The sequence below is a fragment of the Melospiza georgiana genome, chromosome 2, assembly GCF_028018845.1.
Source record: "Melospiza georgiana isolate bMelGeo1 chromosome 2, bMelGeo1.pri, whole genome shotgun sequence".
In the NCBI taxonomy this organism is placed as follows: domain Eukaryota; kingdom Metazoa; phylum Chordata; class Aves; order Passeriformes; family Passerellidae; genus Melospiza; species Melospiza georgiana.
Window position 1 is genome coordinate 111,728,606 of NC_080431.1, and position 15,310 is coordinate 111,743,915.

At 38.7% G+C, this 15,310-nt stretch overlaps 1 protein-coding gene across 1 annotated transcript; it reads right to left on the minus strand.

The window, feature by feature from the left end:
* Positions 1–7,429: 7,429 nt before the first annotated feature.
* Positions 7,430–15,310, minus strand: LOC131095832 (cilia- and flagella-associated protein 251-like). Its single transcript, XM_058043954.1, has 4 exons — positions 12,175–15,310; positions 11,909–11,948; positions 10,595–10,677; positions 7,430–9,646 (listed from the first exon to the last, which is right to left on the minus strand). Exons 1-4 carry the CDS (start codon positions 12,526–12,528, stop codon positions 9,425–9,427), a joined length of 699 nt encoding a protein of 232 aa, XP_057899937.1. The 5' UTR covers positions 12,529–15,310; the 3' UTR covers positions 7,430–9,424.

The following is a 15,310-nucleotide window of genomic DNA, read 5'->3' on the forward strand; positions in this document are numbered from 1 at the left end:
CTCCTCCCGCTGCCCGGCCCCGCCTCCCGGGCCGGGATTGGGATCCGCCGGGACTCCGGTGTGCCGTGTGTTGTCCCCCACGAGGGGCTCCTGCTGCCCCGTGACCCGGTGGTGCCTTGGCTCGGACAGGGGTCACAGAATCACAGGATCAGAATGGTTTGTGCTGGAAGGGACCGTAAAGATCACTTCGTTCCAGTGCCGCCGCCTCGGGGCTCACTGCGGCCGGTTCACGGCCTGCCCGTGCGGGGGTTCTCAGCTGGATGCACCATCCGGGCTGGGGGCTAAGCAGAGCAGAGGGGCACAGTCCCCTCCCTGCCCCTGCTGCCCACGCTGCTGTTCAGGCAGCCCGGGAGTGGGGTCCCTGCTCGGTGCCATGAGCCAGGACAGTGTGTCTGTCCCGATGTCCTCCCGTCTGTCCTTCCAAGGCAGGAAGCAAGGCAAATAGGCTCCCAGTGAACAAGGGCAGGATGGGGAGGATGAACCCCTCCTGCTCTCTCCGGTAACATTTCTGGCATGGTAGGACCTCCCTGAGGAGTTTTCATGCTGCCGGCCCCCATCCCATCCCATCCCATCCCATCCCATCCCATCCCATCCCATCCCATCCCATCCCATCCCATCCCATCCCATCCCATCCCATCCCATCCCGGTGGCAGTGCCCTGCCCACGCATGCCTGGGATTTTGCAGGCAGCAGTGCAAGGAAATAGACTGTATTTCTCAAGATGAACTGCTCTGGTTGCTCAGCAGTTTGCAGATGGCCAGCTTTAAATGTTAAAAAAAAAAAAAAATCCCCAAGTCATGAGAGTAAGAAAAGAAAGTTTGGTGTCATCACATTTCTCATTAGGTTTTTGAGCTGCCAGGGTGATGCGGAGTTACATTTTCAGGCTTTGTTCCATAACCACGAAGACTAGAGGCTTTTCTTACTGCCTTTCACATGAAAGCAAATTCCCCAGACACTCCAAGCCCACGGAGGTGGAGGCTTCAGGCAGAGCGTCATATGTTCCAACACTTTTGATTTGACATCTGTCAACCCTGCAGCTTAACTAAAGGTAGATTTGGGGTTTCTTTCTTTTTGCACTTCCTACCATGAGCATTTAATGTGTAATCTAAACTGGCAAAGATGTGGGAAAAGCCCATAAAGGTGTGTGAAAGCAGCTTCAGCCAGAGTTTGTGTGCTGGGGTGGTACAGAGGAGTGAGCCCAGGGAGTTCTGAGGGTCCCTTCCACATTCTGTTCTGTTTCCTGGACAAATAGTGAAATACCATCTAGTCAGGAAAGGAATACTTCTTTAAAAATAAGAGACAGAATTGCAGAGGAAGGAGAGTCTCCTCAAGGGGAAATGTTAGTCCGGAAACAAAAGAAGGTGACAATTCTGCCACACTTTGAGGCTGGTTACACCAAAATGACCTAAGAAAAATGTCATCTTGCTGGTAATTAAAATAAAAATCTGTGTGAGTGCTGTGTTTGGCAGCTTTCTCCAAGCATTTTCTTTTCATCTGACTTTTCCTTTGGATCAGGAGTGCCCCTGGATACCTCCCCACTTAGGTCCCCCAGTTTGCTGTCTGAGGCTGAGGTGTGCACAGGAGCGAGTGCTAGAGCTCCTCTGGGGTGAAATTCCTGGTGGGGTTGGGTGGCACTGGGGCCTCAGCACAAACTGTTCTCCAAGTTCTCTGCCCAGTCCTGGTGGAGTCTGAGTGCGCTTGGGCTCAATAATCCGTTTTGAACTTGTTTGCCAAAAAAAATGAAAGATGTTAACAAAACCAATGTCAGTGTCATCAGAGTAACTGCAATTTAACAGCCTAAGGAATTCTTAGATTACCACATGTGAAGAGTTAAAATACTAACATTGCTCTGGTTAAAGAAGAACATCAGGAAAAGGAGTGCTTTAATCAGTTTATCTGTGCTGCAAGGCTTTTCTGAGAGTTCAGTGTTCTGATATCATTGAATAATAAAGGTACCTGAAGCAGATCTTAATGGGTCAGGTATCTCTTGCTTTCCCTTCGTGTATTGTCCTTGTGGCTGCCCATTTCCAAAACACTGGCCTTCATTTAGGTATTTCTGTGAGCTCAAGGTCTGTACTGCTATGAGAGCCTCGTTCAAGAAGCCCCTGCCAGAAGTGTGAATGCAGCTGCAGCTTCTCCATCAGCTGTCCCAGCACCACCCTGCCCAGAGGTCACAGCCTCTCTCCTGGGCAGCCTTGTTGAGCCTTTTCAGGGTGCAGAAATGTGGTGATTGTGGTGGCAAACCCTCCTTGCTGGGCTGTCTCCTCAGCGTGAGAGAGAGAGGTCTCAGCAGTAGATGCCATCAGTGACTGCAGCTGTGGAGTCTGAATTAGTACAGGTAAGAATCCTGTTTGATTCCCTGGAGTCAGTGGGACCTCAGACTGCTCTGCTGTTGCTCCTGATTGTGCATGTGCAATTCCATCTGCTCAAACAACATGACCACTGATGGTTGCAGAATTTTTTCTTTGTCTTGGCTGTCCTGTGAACAGGGCTCTTGCAGCGGGCACTGTGAGCAGCCGTGCCTGCAATGCTGCTTTTCCTCTGACATCCAGCTCCTGGAGGGTCCCAACTGCCCTGAGAAAGGCAACAGATTTAAGAGCTAACACAGTCTGCAACTTACAGCTCAAATTTACACAAAAGTGTGAGCATAAGTAGCAGTGGGAATGCATCCTTCATGGCCCGTTTGAAATGAACTTTGGAAAAATGCCATTGCCAAGATGTGCCTTCATCCAGACTCCAGTTTGCTCTGAGCAATGTAACATCCATTCTTCATGATTGATAAAATGAAAACAATGTGAAATCACCCAAAAGACTGGGGCTTGAAAGGCAAATTCAAGGCAACTTTAAAAAAAGTGTTGAAGTCCTAATAACAAATTAGATTTTTGTAGTTTTCTTAAGGGACCTTTTAATAGGAGAAAGTGTATGGAACTATGAATGAATTAAACAAATGTCACATGTATTGAATTGGAAGGCATAGTCCATTTTTTTTTTTTCCCAGTTCAGCTTTTAATTTTTATAGAAAAAAATTCTAACTATTTAAGCTTGTGGTGAGTTGGAGTTCCTGGCACTCCTGGTATTACACAAGAATTAACCAGTCTGCTTTTCATGGAAAATTCCGGTTTTCATGGTTCAGAGGTGAAAGAAAATTTTCAAGACTGAAATCAAGCAACACTAGAGGACTCAAATGTGTGAAAATGTCTTGGTTGAATAGAAAAATAAATCTCAAAACAAAGTTACATGCTCTTGGAGGCTTAAAGAATTATTCTTGTTATGTCAAAGAGTTAATATAATTACATAATTTTTCTTTTCTGCTTTTTTTAATAGCAGTTCAGAAGTATAATTTTATTACTCTGCACCAAAATAGCTGTAACAACTGTAGTTACAGTGATAATAAAAATACAAGAGAGGAGAAACTAATTAAAATCAAATTTTAATAATGTGTAACAATCTAATATTTTTTCTCCAAATAGTAAAAGAATGATAAGGAAATAAAAACAATACCCAAACAACCCACATGTGTGTAATGAAGCTTTTGTTGAGTAAGGTCTAATTCATCATAAGAGGATGACAAATAGGGCCCCAATCCAAACCACACAGTTTTAGTCCAGTGAATTGCCTGACCGAATGCAAATGCTCTGATACTTAGAATTACTCTTATAAATATCTGCAGAAATAGACAGTCTTAAAATAAAATTATAATCATAATAATGCTTTTCTTCTGTACAATTCCTAGAATTCTTGGAGCTTATCATTACTTTGTCATCATTTTTAGTGGCAGTGGCACTTAAAAATACTCAACATTTTGATTTTTAACTCAACATTTACTGTTACCAGACCCTCCTTCCAGCTGGTGGTCACTGCCAGCTCTTGTGGCCAAATTTTTCCCTCTGGATGTCAGCCTGCTGTGCTCAGACACTCATCCCTTTGGGATCGCACTCAGAGCCATTCTGTGGGGTGCACTCCAGTGTTGGAAATGCGGGAATTGGAAAAACAGAAATTTCCACAGACACTGAAGAGTTTGATCTGCAGACTTAGAAGGAGCTTGGATTGATGTAAAAATTCAATGCACAGACATTAAGTAGAAAAGCCTTAAACTTATGTTTCTATAGTTGTAAGAATATACCTTAAGTAAGTAAGAAATTGTATTGGGTAAGATGGTGAAGGGTCTATAGCATAGTAATGTCACTGTATAAAATAAGTTTAGAATTTAAAAGTTATAATAGAAGTGTATGTGCATACATGTGATGATAACCTATTGGGTCAAAATATCCACAGTGCAGTAGAAGTGAGTAAAGGTGGTAGGTTAGAAAAGCAAAATCAACCTTGTAGTGACTGTCCATTGGATTAGAAAGTTCAATATTGTCTTTTAACAAAGAAGTTGTGACTGCTCTTGAGCTATGGCTGGATACTTGCTCCTTTAAAATCTCACTGAGACTGATGTTTATCTGAGCAATAAATGGTTCTTAGCCTGAAAATTGTCCCATCCCTCCATTACTAGTGGTGATAATGATACAGAAACTCTGACAGAATCTGGGAGAGGGAGGCTGAAATAGAAGCAAAGATTGGGGTTGACTTGTGGAGACAGCAGGCAGGAAGAACAGACCTTCCATAGGTGCTGCTGTTGTGAAGGCACGAAGAGGAAAAAAGGCAAAATTATTCAGAGGAAGGCATGGGCAGAAAGAGGCAGGTGGGTGAGTGTCATGTAGGGTGCTCTCTGAGGAATGATGGACAAAATTCCTCACACACTGTGCTGCTGCTGTCAGCTCCTGACAGGAACCCCAGCGCTAGCCAAGAAACACCACTGCTGGCCCAAGATCATCCCTTCATGCAGAGCTGGTTCTTCACTCAGTGCAGTTTTCAGAGGGCATCTCCCCTGCCCATGGGCATGCCTGTACAGGGCTCTTGGCTAACTTTGCATTTTAAGTGACATATTCACATTTGTTAACAGGAAGCTGCTTTTCCTGAAGTGACAGACAGGAAAGAAACACTAGAGGCCAGCCTAGGAGAGGACAGCATTGGCTAAAAATGTCAGGAAGATGTACACCAATGGAAATTCTTGTTCTGGGAGCTTAAATAACAGAGATCATGATCACATAGCTTCTTGTGTGAAACAATAAACTTAAAATTAATATATCCTAATAACTTTCTTTCCTAGGTCACACTTAAACCTCAATGGCACACTCCTTGTCAAAAATATAAAAGAAGATACTGCCCTGACTGTAAAAATAGCATATTTTAGGGAAGTGAAATTTTCTTCAGGGCAGCAGTCTCTGTGTGTCCCATCCCTGAGCACTTTCTTGCTCCCTACGTCAGTGATCTGAAGAAATCTCCTCGGCTCTTCCCAGTTAAAGGTGGCCTCCTAAAAATGGCACAAAGCAGATGTCAAGAGTAACTTTTCCACTGCCAAAACCCTTGCTGTGGAAAATTTTAATATGAAGGTCTGGGTCAGGCATGCAGAAAGCACATGGATGGAGTACACATGTAGCAAATCTTGGAGAGCACCAGTTCCCTTTTTTCATTCCATCTGGAAGGACTGGTGTGTCTTAGGCAGCCAGAAAAACAGAAAATTTTGGGGGGAATACAATATTTCATTCCCAGTTAGATACTGACTGATGCATCAGTATGTGGTAAATCATCATGGTAAATGCTAAATCATGGTCTCATGTATAATAAATGTACTGAAGAACAAAATCTCTGTATTTTTTATTTTCTTGATGCTGTTAACATGTCTTAAAATTCTAACTTAATATCTCTTAAGCTTTTGATGAGGGTGATTGGAAACAGCTGTGTCTAAACTGTTCTGAGATTAAATGAGAATGGTCTCAAGAATAAAAACTTCTTTGTGTACAAATCAAAGAACTACAGTTTCTCCAGATTTAGATTTTGCAAGGCTTTTGCTGAGTCATTACAATCTGGTCCTGAAAAAAAAAAAAAAAGTGGTAATTACATAGCATGAATAAAATGTAATTCCAGAACAGTCTTGAAGGGCAGATAGGTGTGAACTTTAAAGCTCATCACTATGAGATACTGAGCACTGATGGTGGTCTCATTACACTTAATCAAAACATTATTTAGGCCCTTAAAGGAATTTAGACATAACACAGTGTGCAAATGTTGTAAACTCCCCTAAGTAGTGAGTTGTATATTATAGTTTCTAAAAGCACTGTGAGGGAATTTAGAAATATTATATTTATGTTTATATTTATATTTATATTTCTAGTTTAAAGAGCTAAAGTAGTTTGAGTACATGAGTATGTTTTAAGAACCCATACTTAGTCTCTCTATAGTCATGCAAGATTAGCTTCTGTATTCTTGATTATCAGGACTTAGAGTGGTTTACCATCATGATAGGGATTCAGCTCACTTCAACTACCCTAATGTCAAAACATGACATAAAATATTCCCCAGGGACAAAGACTGGATGTATTTTGCATATTGTACAAGTAAGATGTGGAATAAAAAGGAAGAAGTTGCACAAAATTAATTATGGTTATTAACTTTGGGCATATAAAATAGTGTCTAAATCAGCTTTCTTTCACGTTCTCTCCTTTTTAAATTTCAATTACCACAAACTTGCATGGGTGCAGCAGCTGCATAAATGAGTCCTATGCTTCTGGAAGTCAGTAAATGTGCATATGTAAATATATGGATTAAATGGAAATTTCAGGAGGTCAGGCACACATTTGATCATCCATGTGCACACACACACACACACACACACACACACACACACACATTCACACATATATCTGTGTATCTCTGTCTATAAGTATACACATATATGTCTCAGTGCACATACTCGTATATCTGTGTATGCAAGGTGCTCTAATTCCACTTCAATTTAAATAAAACATGTATACCTAGATTTATCAGAAGTTGACCACTGTCCATCTATGTATACTTAGAAATAAATGAGTAATTGTATTTTTTTATCTTTATATTTTTACAAGGACACACAGTTGAAAACATTCAAAATGCACTATATAAATACATTGAGGTAGCGGAGTACTTTAATGCCAAAAGCAATGTGCCAGAAAACATAAAGTTTTCTGAGAATTTGGAAACAGAAAATTTGATACAGAATGACTATCTTTAACTTCTTTCAGGGGCCATGAGAAGGAGAATTTCTGGCTCCAGGGGCTGGTGACACCTTTGAAGAGCACAAACTCCACCTAGTGATAGGTTTAGTGGTGAAATTTTAGAAACCCAGCAATTCTAAAGCACAATCTCAATTGTATGGCAGGACTATAAAAATGAGAATTAAATATTTAAGTTGACAAGTTTTGGGAAAGTAAGAAAAAAAACCAGAGAAAGATGTACTAGAAATGTTTATAAAATTTTTTGCTACTCATCTGTTTAAGAAAACATTTCAGTAATAAAAAAATTTTAATATAAATATTGTGAACTTGTTAGAAAACCCTATAATTTAATACACATGCACATATAAATTGTTTTATTTGTTTAATCTTTTTTATTAAAAATTAAGACATGTAGAAAAGACATTGGAATGGGTTAATATATTCCTGCTTCTTGTTGAGCAAAGTATGTGGACAAGATAAATGTACCAATCCCTGAAACTGCTCAGACATACAGCAGCTTACAGTCCATTGCATAAACTTCTGTAGTGTTAGATTTGAGGGTAATTCCCATTTTAAAGTAATATTTCTCACTAAATTATTTCACCTTTAAAAAAGAAATTGTTCTTACAGTAACAATTTCTGCAACTGATCTCCCCTTAAAAAAATAATTAAAGTTTATTTAAATTAATGAGGGCACCATTTACTTTATTTCTCCTTTTCCACTTTACTCTTCTCAACAGTATCCAAGTGGAACAGAAACCACATGTGCATTCAGAAAAATAAGAAAATATGTAAATATAATGGAGGAACAACCCCTCATGTAAGGTTCACTGCAGAACCCAGGAGTAGCCCAAAGTAAAATAAAAGACCCAAAAGGATCCTAATTAACTCTGGCAAAGGATGAGCCAAGCATCCAGGTTTTTAGTATGATGATTGTGGTAGCACAGAGGAAGCCCTGTGAAAGAATCTGGGCACCTGCCATACTTAAAAGGACAAAGCATGCAGGTGAACCAACTCCTGGGATTAAATAAATTCTGGACACTTCTGACCTATTGTATAAAATTTAAGCAACTCTGAAACTGGGGAAATTGAAGGAAGAACTGGAAAGCAACCAGCCCAGTTGTCCCACCTTTCACCAGTTCACTGTGTGGTCAGGGATCACTGAGGGGTCACTGACCACCAGGGACCAGCAGAGTGACCTCCAGGACAGAAGAATGTGTGTAAATGGGAGGGAAAATATATTCTTGATTTCAGGGAAATTATTTGTCATGTGTATGTTTCTTCTTGGAAAATCAATGATTATGTATGAAAAATACAGTATCTAAACAGGAGCCTTTTCTGTACTCAGCCTGCACAATATTTTAGAGGAAATATCCCCTTGAGCATCAGGCTGAATAAAGAACTCCTGCTTCTTAATGCTACAGTGGTGTTAAGCAGTTTTTATTTGTACTGACTTTTGGCTCCTCCTGTTTCCTTCTGAAGAAAAGCCAGTCTGCCTGAGAAAAACATGAATATTTACCCCATAATGATCAGCCTGTCATACTGATGCCACAGTACCTCTGGTTGCATTATTTTCCTGTGAGAAAAGCTTCACATTAAGGTGTGGATATTTAGAGGATACAGGATTAGAATCCAAGTGAAACAAGAATGAGGGTTTCCAGTTTTCCCTGGGCCTGATCCCATAGGAGAGAGGCCCATCAGCTTATGCCAATTTCAGCAGGAGCAAAGGTTTTCAGCACTTCTCAGAAATAAAAGCTTTCTCCCTGTCCCAGTTTGGCAGGATACTTCCATCCTTACACAGTTTCCACTGGGACTGCTGCCATGAGTGAAATTAGGCACATACTCAAGTAACTTCTTCCATAATGGCCTACAAGGTAACTTGAAAGTTTTACTGCTATTTTTTCTATGTCAAAACAGAAAGATGTATATTTCTGAGTACCTTAAATATTCTTGACTAGGTTGTTAAACCAAGTAATATATAGAATATTATAATTTTGCAAGAGTGTCATGCTGAAAGTGGTACTCTGTAGACTGAAACAGAAGAAAATTATTTAGCAAAAACCATAAAATGCCTGTATTCAACTCTTCACATTAAAAAACCCCATATTTTGCTTTAGAACATCAACAGGTAAGGCCACAGAACTCCAGCAAGGTGCTGATAAGTATATAATTTTGACCTATTAAAATTACCAATAAATACCAAGAAAATCATCTGCCTATTTAAAATTACAGCAATCCAATCAATTAAAAAAAAGCAGCCATCAACATCTCGAGTCATACCTGTTTTCAAGTAAAAATTGCACTGTATGCTTTAAGACTGTCACATTCTCTTATATTACAACAGTTTTACAGCAATGTACATGTATTAACTTTCATCCTTCTGTCCTGGTTAGTCACAGTTTCACTGGAATTCTCCAGTGTATGATTCTGATTTTCATCTTTATTGCTTTCACCAGTTAAATCTTCCTTTTCCTTTTCTTCACTCTGCAGTGGCTTTGCAGAGCTGTCTTCCTTTCTGCTACATACATTCTTCTGGCTTGTCAGTGGCTTTCGCTTAAACAGGGAAAACTGGAGTGAAAAAAACAGGTAAAGGATATGTCTGAAACAGTTAGCAGTGAAATTCAAGATTAAAAAAACACAAACCCAGTAGATATCAAAGTTAAACGAGGTTGGCAGATTTCTCCTTGGTAATTTTTTTTTTTAAACAAAATCACTAAAAAATGTTGAGAAACATTTGCAATGTTTAAAATGTGTTAAAATAGCACACGGCAATCAGAAAAGTTCAAGTGATTGCAATTTGTTAAATTACACATTGTACAGTTTGTACAAAATGCTGTGAGTGGTGCATTTATTTCGGTTTCTTCCAAATAAGAGCCTGAGGCAAGGTCCAAACATGAAGTCCCAGAAAGTGCTCACTGTGCCTGCTGATAAATGTGTGTACTGCCATAAATGACAGTGCTTGTGCTCATTGAGACCACACTGGTGTCAAAGTTAAAGTAAAATTAAAGTTAAGTACTGCTTAGGGCCTTTGGTCAACAGGAAACTCAGCAGCCTCTGCAGGAGCCTCTGAATCCTAAAACCTGTAAGAAATTCTACTCCTCAACATGCTCATGCACCTATATAGAGAGATATATTTGATGATAAAATCAGTGTATGTTGCAAATAGATGCAGAGTAATGACCTCAGCTACTGCTTTCAGAGGCAAATAGGAAGGGAAATCTTTTTAGATAATGTCCCATAGGAATCAAGTCCTAAGTTTTCACCTCACCAGTTCATGATGTGATGAACAATCTCTCTCTCAGGGACATGCCTCTATTAAGAGGTCATAATGGGCTTTAACTAATTTCTATTATTTGGACATTTTAAAATTATTTTATCAAAAAATAAAATCAAGTCTTAAACAGGTTGCTCAGCAGTTTAATTATCTTTGCACATGATATGAGTTATTTGCTTTGGCAACTGCCCACTGGCTTCTTGGTCACTGGCAAAGTTAGAAAGAATCATCAGGCCACAAACCTTTTTTCTCCCCACTCCAGTTTTTTGGTCCTCAGTGTTCTCTGAAGAACTGTTCACAGCATGATTGTCAGTGCTTTCCTTCTCTACAATAACATAAATGTTTATATTAAATTTCTTCTGATTCATGGAAATCAGAAAAATATCACAGAAAAGCAGAAACAATTACTCTTCAGATTATTTTTGAAGTAGAGCTAAATAAAACTGAAAAAACAATCAGAATATTCAGTAAAACTTGATGCCCAGCCTGAAAAGACGATTTTTATTTTTTAATCTCTCCATATATTGTCCTGACATTACTCTCCAGATGCTCAATTTTTAAGAATAGAACACTTACAGCAGTGACAATATAGAAAATATTTTTACTTGACACTCACAGTTTCCTCTTGCTGACAGGAGACAATGTCTTGCACACTTATTTGCAAGTATATTCTAATTTGGCAAAGCTGATTTTAGGGCAGGAGTTACAGTTCAGCATGAATTTTATTCCATAGAAACAATTCTGGGAAAAGGAAAACTTTCCATCTCAGTTGATGTGTCTGTGCTTAAATTTTCCTATATTCCCTGTATGAATCATATACATTTCAAACTTAATACCAAAACTTCCAGATCACTGAATAGTGGAAAAATATTTAGCATCCCTTCTGTACAAGCGATTTCCATTATAATATTGAAAATAAATGGCATAGCTTCTTCATTATAAGGGCTGTGGTCTGTTTTATACCACACTTGTTATTTTCTTTCAAGAGAACTATTTTAGATTATTCCAAATTTCTAAAATAAAAAAAAAAAGTCCTATACATATAGGGCACCCAATTACATGTTCCCCAGCTTTTATAAAGGAATATTCAGTTCCCATAAACTGCCATGAAAACTGCAAGGAGCTTCTAGACTTACATATTCAGCATCCTGAATAGTGTTCAGCAATTATCACATCTCACCTAAAATAATCTCTCTGTGAATAGAATGAGGAAATGTCAGCTGAAAAAGATGGGGAAGAATTCTGAGCAGCTTCTTGACTGAATTGAGGCACAGGGCACATAAAGAAGTTTTCTGAGAGACAATAAAATTACCATGACTTTGGCACTGCACAGGATTCAGTCCTGCTAAGAGAAAGTCCTCGTGGACTTCCTGCACATGACTGGGAAAAGTATTTATTTCTTTCAAATCATTAACAGTTAATAATGGGGGTTTGCCTCTCAAGAACTGCTTTGCCAACTATGAACAAGGACAGTGTTGTCCAGTATTTTTATAATATCATTTAGAAAACTTTTATCTGTCTTTAGAATGTACTATTCTTGGGAATTGTATTCTTACCCTGCTGAATGATGGTCTCTTTCTGAGTAGTCTCCTCTGTCTATAGACCAAAAAAAAAAAAAAAAAAGCCAAACAACTCTTTCAAAATTGTTAAAACGAAAAAAAAGTTTAACTATTAACACCTATATGTGTTTCTTCCTCTACCAAAACCACCCCAAACAACAACTTTGCATTTACAGGATAGGTACACATGCATCAAACTCAAGTTAGTTACAGAACCAAATTCTTTCAGAGACCTGTAACTTAATAGGAGTAAATAACTTTACCTCTCCAGTTTCCACAGTGCTACTAGAACTGCTTGTCTCTCCCTCAGGTGATTTACGATCCTTTTCTTTTTCATTTTTTCCCTCTTTTCCCTCTTTTTTCTCTGTGCTTTCTTTAGTTTCATCTCCTTCTCTTTCTTCTTTTCCTTCTGCTTCTTCTACTTCCTCTACTTCTTCTACTTCCTCTACTTCTTCTACTTCTTCTATTTCTTCTACTTCTTCTGTTTCTTCTTCTTCCTCATCATCATCTATTTCTTCATCTCCATAGAAGTTTTGTTCCTTGGACAAAATTGCCAAAACATAATTTTGAAACTCAAGGTGTAGAATGATCATGATCCTCATCCCATACCAGTTCATCACACATCAGAATTTGACTAACAAGAAAACTCAAAACGGAATGTTGTAAGGAGATAGAATAAGAACAGGCACAGGAGATCTCAATCAAAGTTTGCTAATTTTAATCTGTTTTTAAAAACTGACCTCCAGGGAACATTAGGAGTGCAGCTAACTTATGTTTTGCCAATATGTGCCTCCTTAAAGAAAAAGCAATGAAAAGAAATTATTTCTGGAAATAAAGTATTTCTTTTAAATGTTTTAAATTAGCATAATTGACACAAGCAGTAATAATTCCAACATTGAAAAAAAATTCAAATCTTTTTCTCAAGAAAATTAATGAAGAAATGCCAGATACAAAGCTTTGATTTATGTGATTCAGTACAGACATTGTAATTTGAATTTAAATTATTTTCAGCCTAAGATAAACTTCAATATAGTAAAAATAAAATGGCCAAGGGCGTTATAAAATAAATATTTAAAAGCACGAATGTTATTTCTGTAAAATGTGTGGAAAAATGAATCAATTATATCCTTCTTACTCCCTTCAATCAGACTGTCATTATTATGCCAGTATGTACTTATAACAGCATAAAATGCAATATTTAAATAAGCATTCTCCATCCCATTGCAGGAATATAAAGGCCTAAGCCAAGGGCTTCCAAGGACAACTCAAGTGAAGGCACAGCAGTGCCCAGAGGAGAACATTTGTGTTCCACTGCAGCCAAGGTCACTGTGGAAAGTGGTGGGAAGTACCTGCACACCCTTTTGGAAGTGTGGTAAGGAGTCTTACATTGAACTCCTTCCTACAGCTGGTTCCAAATGTTGTCTCCCATCTGTTGTTAATGTTTTCCCTATTCTCTCTTACTTCTTTGGACTTTTGCCTGTTGTCTCCCCAGCTGCTCTCATGGTCATTAGAAGGTCCTTGCTGATGAGGAGGAGACCACCAGTGAAGTTTGAACACAGAGACCTTTGGTGGAACTCCTTTGCTAAGCCCAACTCACATATCCCAGGAATCTGAGACATCCTTGCAGGGGACTTATGGAGACCTGCATCATTCTGGAGCCCAGCTCACAGCCTACAGCACTTAAATCACACTAGATGAATTTATTTGAGCCATGCTCTTCATCCAAAATACAAAAAATGGAGGAGAGAGACACTCCTTTTACTCCAAGGAAGCCACCTGTTTAACTGAACAGCTTCCCAGAGTGACCCCATTTCCATTTACTGCAGCTTTTCACAGGTGTCTCTGGCTGCCACCTCATCTGGTACTCCTAAAATAGCAAATTTGGCATCATAACTCTGATAGCACAGTTCTGTTACTGTTATTTCTCCTTGCCCATTTACAGGCATGGTTTAGAGATTTTACCAATGGCAGGGAAGGATCTGAGATTGTTATACTACACATATGCTTTTACCTTAAAGGATGCATCATCTGACCATTCAAACTTATACCTGAAGAATTTAATAATCTAATAACCTAGGCTACTAATTAAAGTACATATATACGTATACTTATATGCATATATATACCTATAATCTCTTCATTATTCTCTTTCATCATGCTTCAGGGGGTTTATTTTCTTATTTCACTCTAAATTCCTTTTCATAAAAAGGTAATGCTGAAAGAATACCTTCAATACCTCTAAAGTTGAGACAGAGAGAAGCTGTCTGTGCCAAGGTCATGCATACAAAGTCAAAAGTAGTAGAGAGCATACAAGTGAAATATTTCAAACTGGTTTCATTTAAGCTTGAGGTTCCAGTTTCTTCAAGGACAAAACTGTGGTTGTTACTATGAAACAGCCTTAAACATTTTGTACCTATAGTATAATAAATCAGTACAGCAGAACAGCAATCTAGAAAATACAGCCTTGCAGATTTAACACAATACACATATTTTTGAAGAGTTGTCTTTTCTGATTTATTTTCATGCATTTATTCTGGTTTTCCTGTAAATCCAGACCTTCATAACTAGACATTCTTGAATATAAATTTGCTGTTTCCAAGCTTATGGGGACAAATGACTTTACTTGCACTGGTTTTGGCAAAAATATTGCTTTAGTAGGTATAACTCAGGGCGTATAACTGTCTTCTGCTAAAATGGCTGCTAATGGCTTTTCTTTGGGCAGGTTAATACAGAATGAAGACATTTCTTTTCAAATTGCTCTACAAAAAATATGGTCCTATGTCCACAGGAGAGAGGGGAAAAAACTTCCCTCTGTTCTATACTGTTGTCTCACCTGATGCCATGCTCTGGCTAAAAGTCTCACTGAAGACTGAGACACATCTCATGGCAGATCTTGCTCAAACAACAGCTGCCAACTAGGTTTCTCTGTATTTCTGTAATTGTTTCATTGTAGACCCCTCCTGCTTAGTTTATGGAAACAGCTCTGCCAGATGGGCTGCTCATAATTAGCATTTGAGAAGGGAAGGCTTATGGTATCTTTCCACATCTCCTCAAGAAGTCAAAATAATGTTTGCCATGATCATTCTATATTTCTAGAGAAGAAAATCTCAAAATGTCCCACTGATGGGACAAATTTAGTTGCAGATCTTTTTGAAATCTGGTGAAAACTCAGTGATGAAGAGAAAGCTGTAATTACTATGTGTACCATTTGAAGTGGAGAGTTCTAGGAAGCTCTGCTTTACAGAGATGTTTTTGTTTCCAGTTGCCTTGGAAACTGTTAAAAATCCACACAGAAGGTTATTAAAGAGAGTTGAGAATGAGATAGGTAGTTAAATGTCTGTTGCTGTGTGGTGTTCTGCCAAGCAGCCATAAACCAGCAATTGCTTAGCAGAGTTTTTA

What these genes read in the sequence shown, in the direction of transcription:
- LOC131095832 (XM_058043954.1), bottom strand. Translation starts at nt 12,528, where the DNA reads ATGAACTGGTATGGGATGAGGATCATGATCATTCTACACCTTGAGTTT. An exon ending in AGAGACCATCATTCAGCAGG is followed by an intron (nt 10,678 to 11,908) that starts GTAAGAATACAA and finishes ATGTTATTGTAG; the next exon opens with AGAAGGAAAGCACTGACAAT. An exon ending in CTGGAGTGGGGAGAAAAAAG is followed by an intron (nt 9,647 to 10,594) that starts GTTTGTGGCCTG and finishes TTTTCACTCCAG; the next exon opens with TTTTCCCTGTTTAAGCGAAA.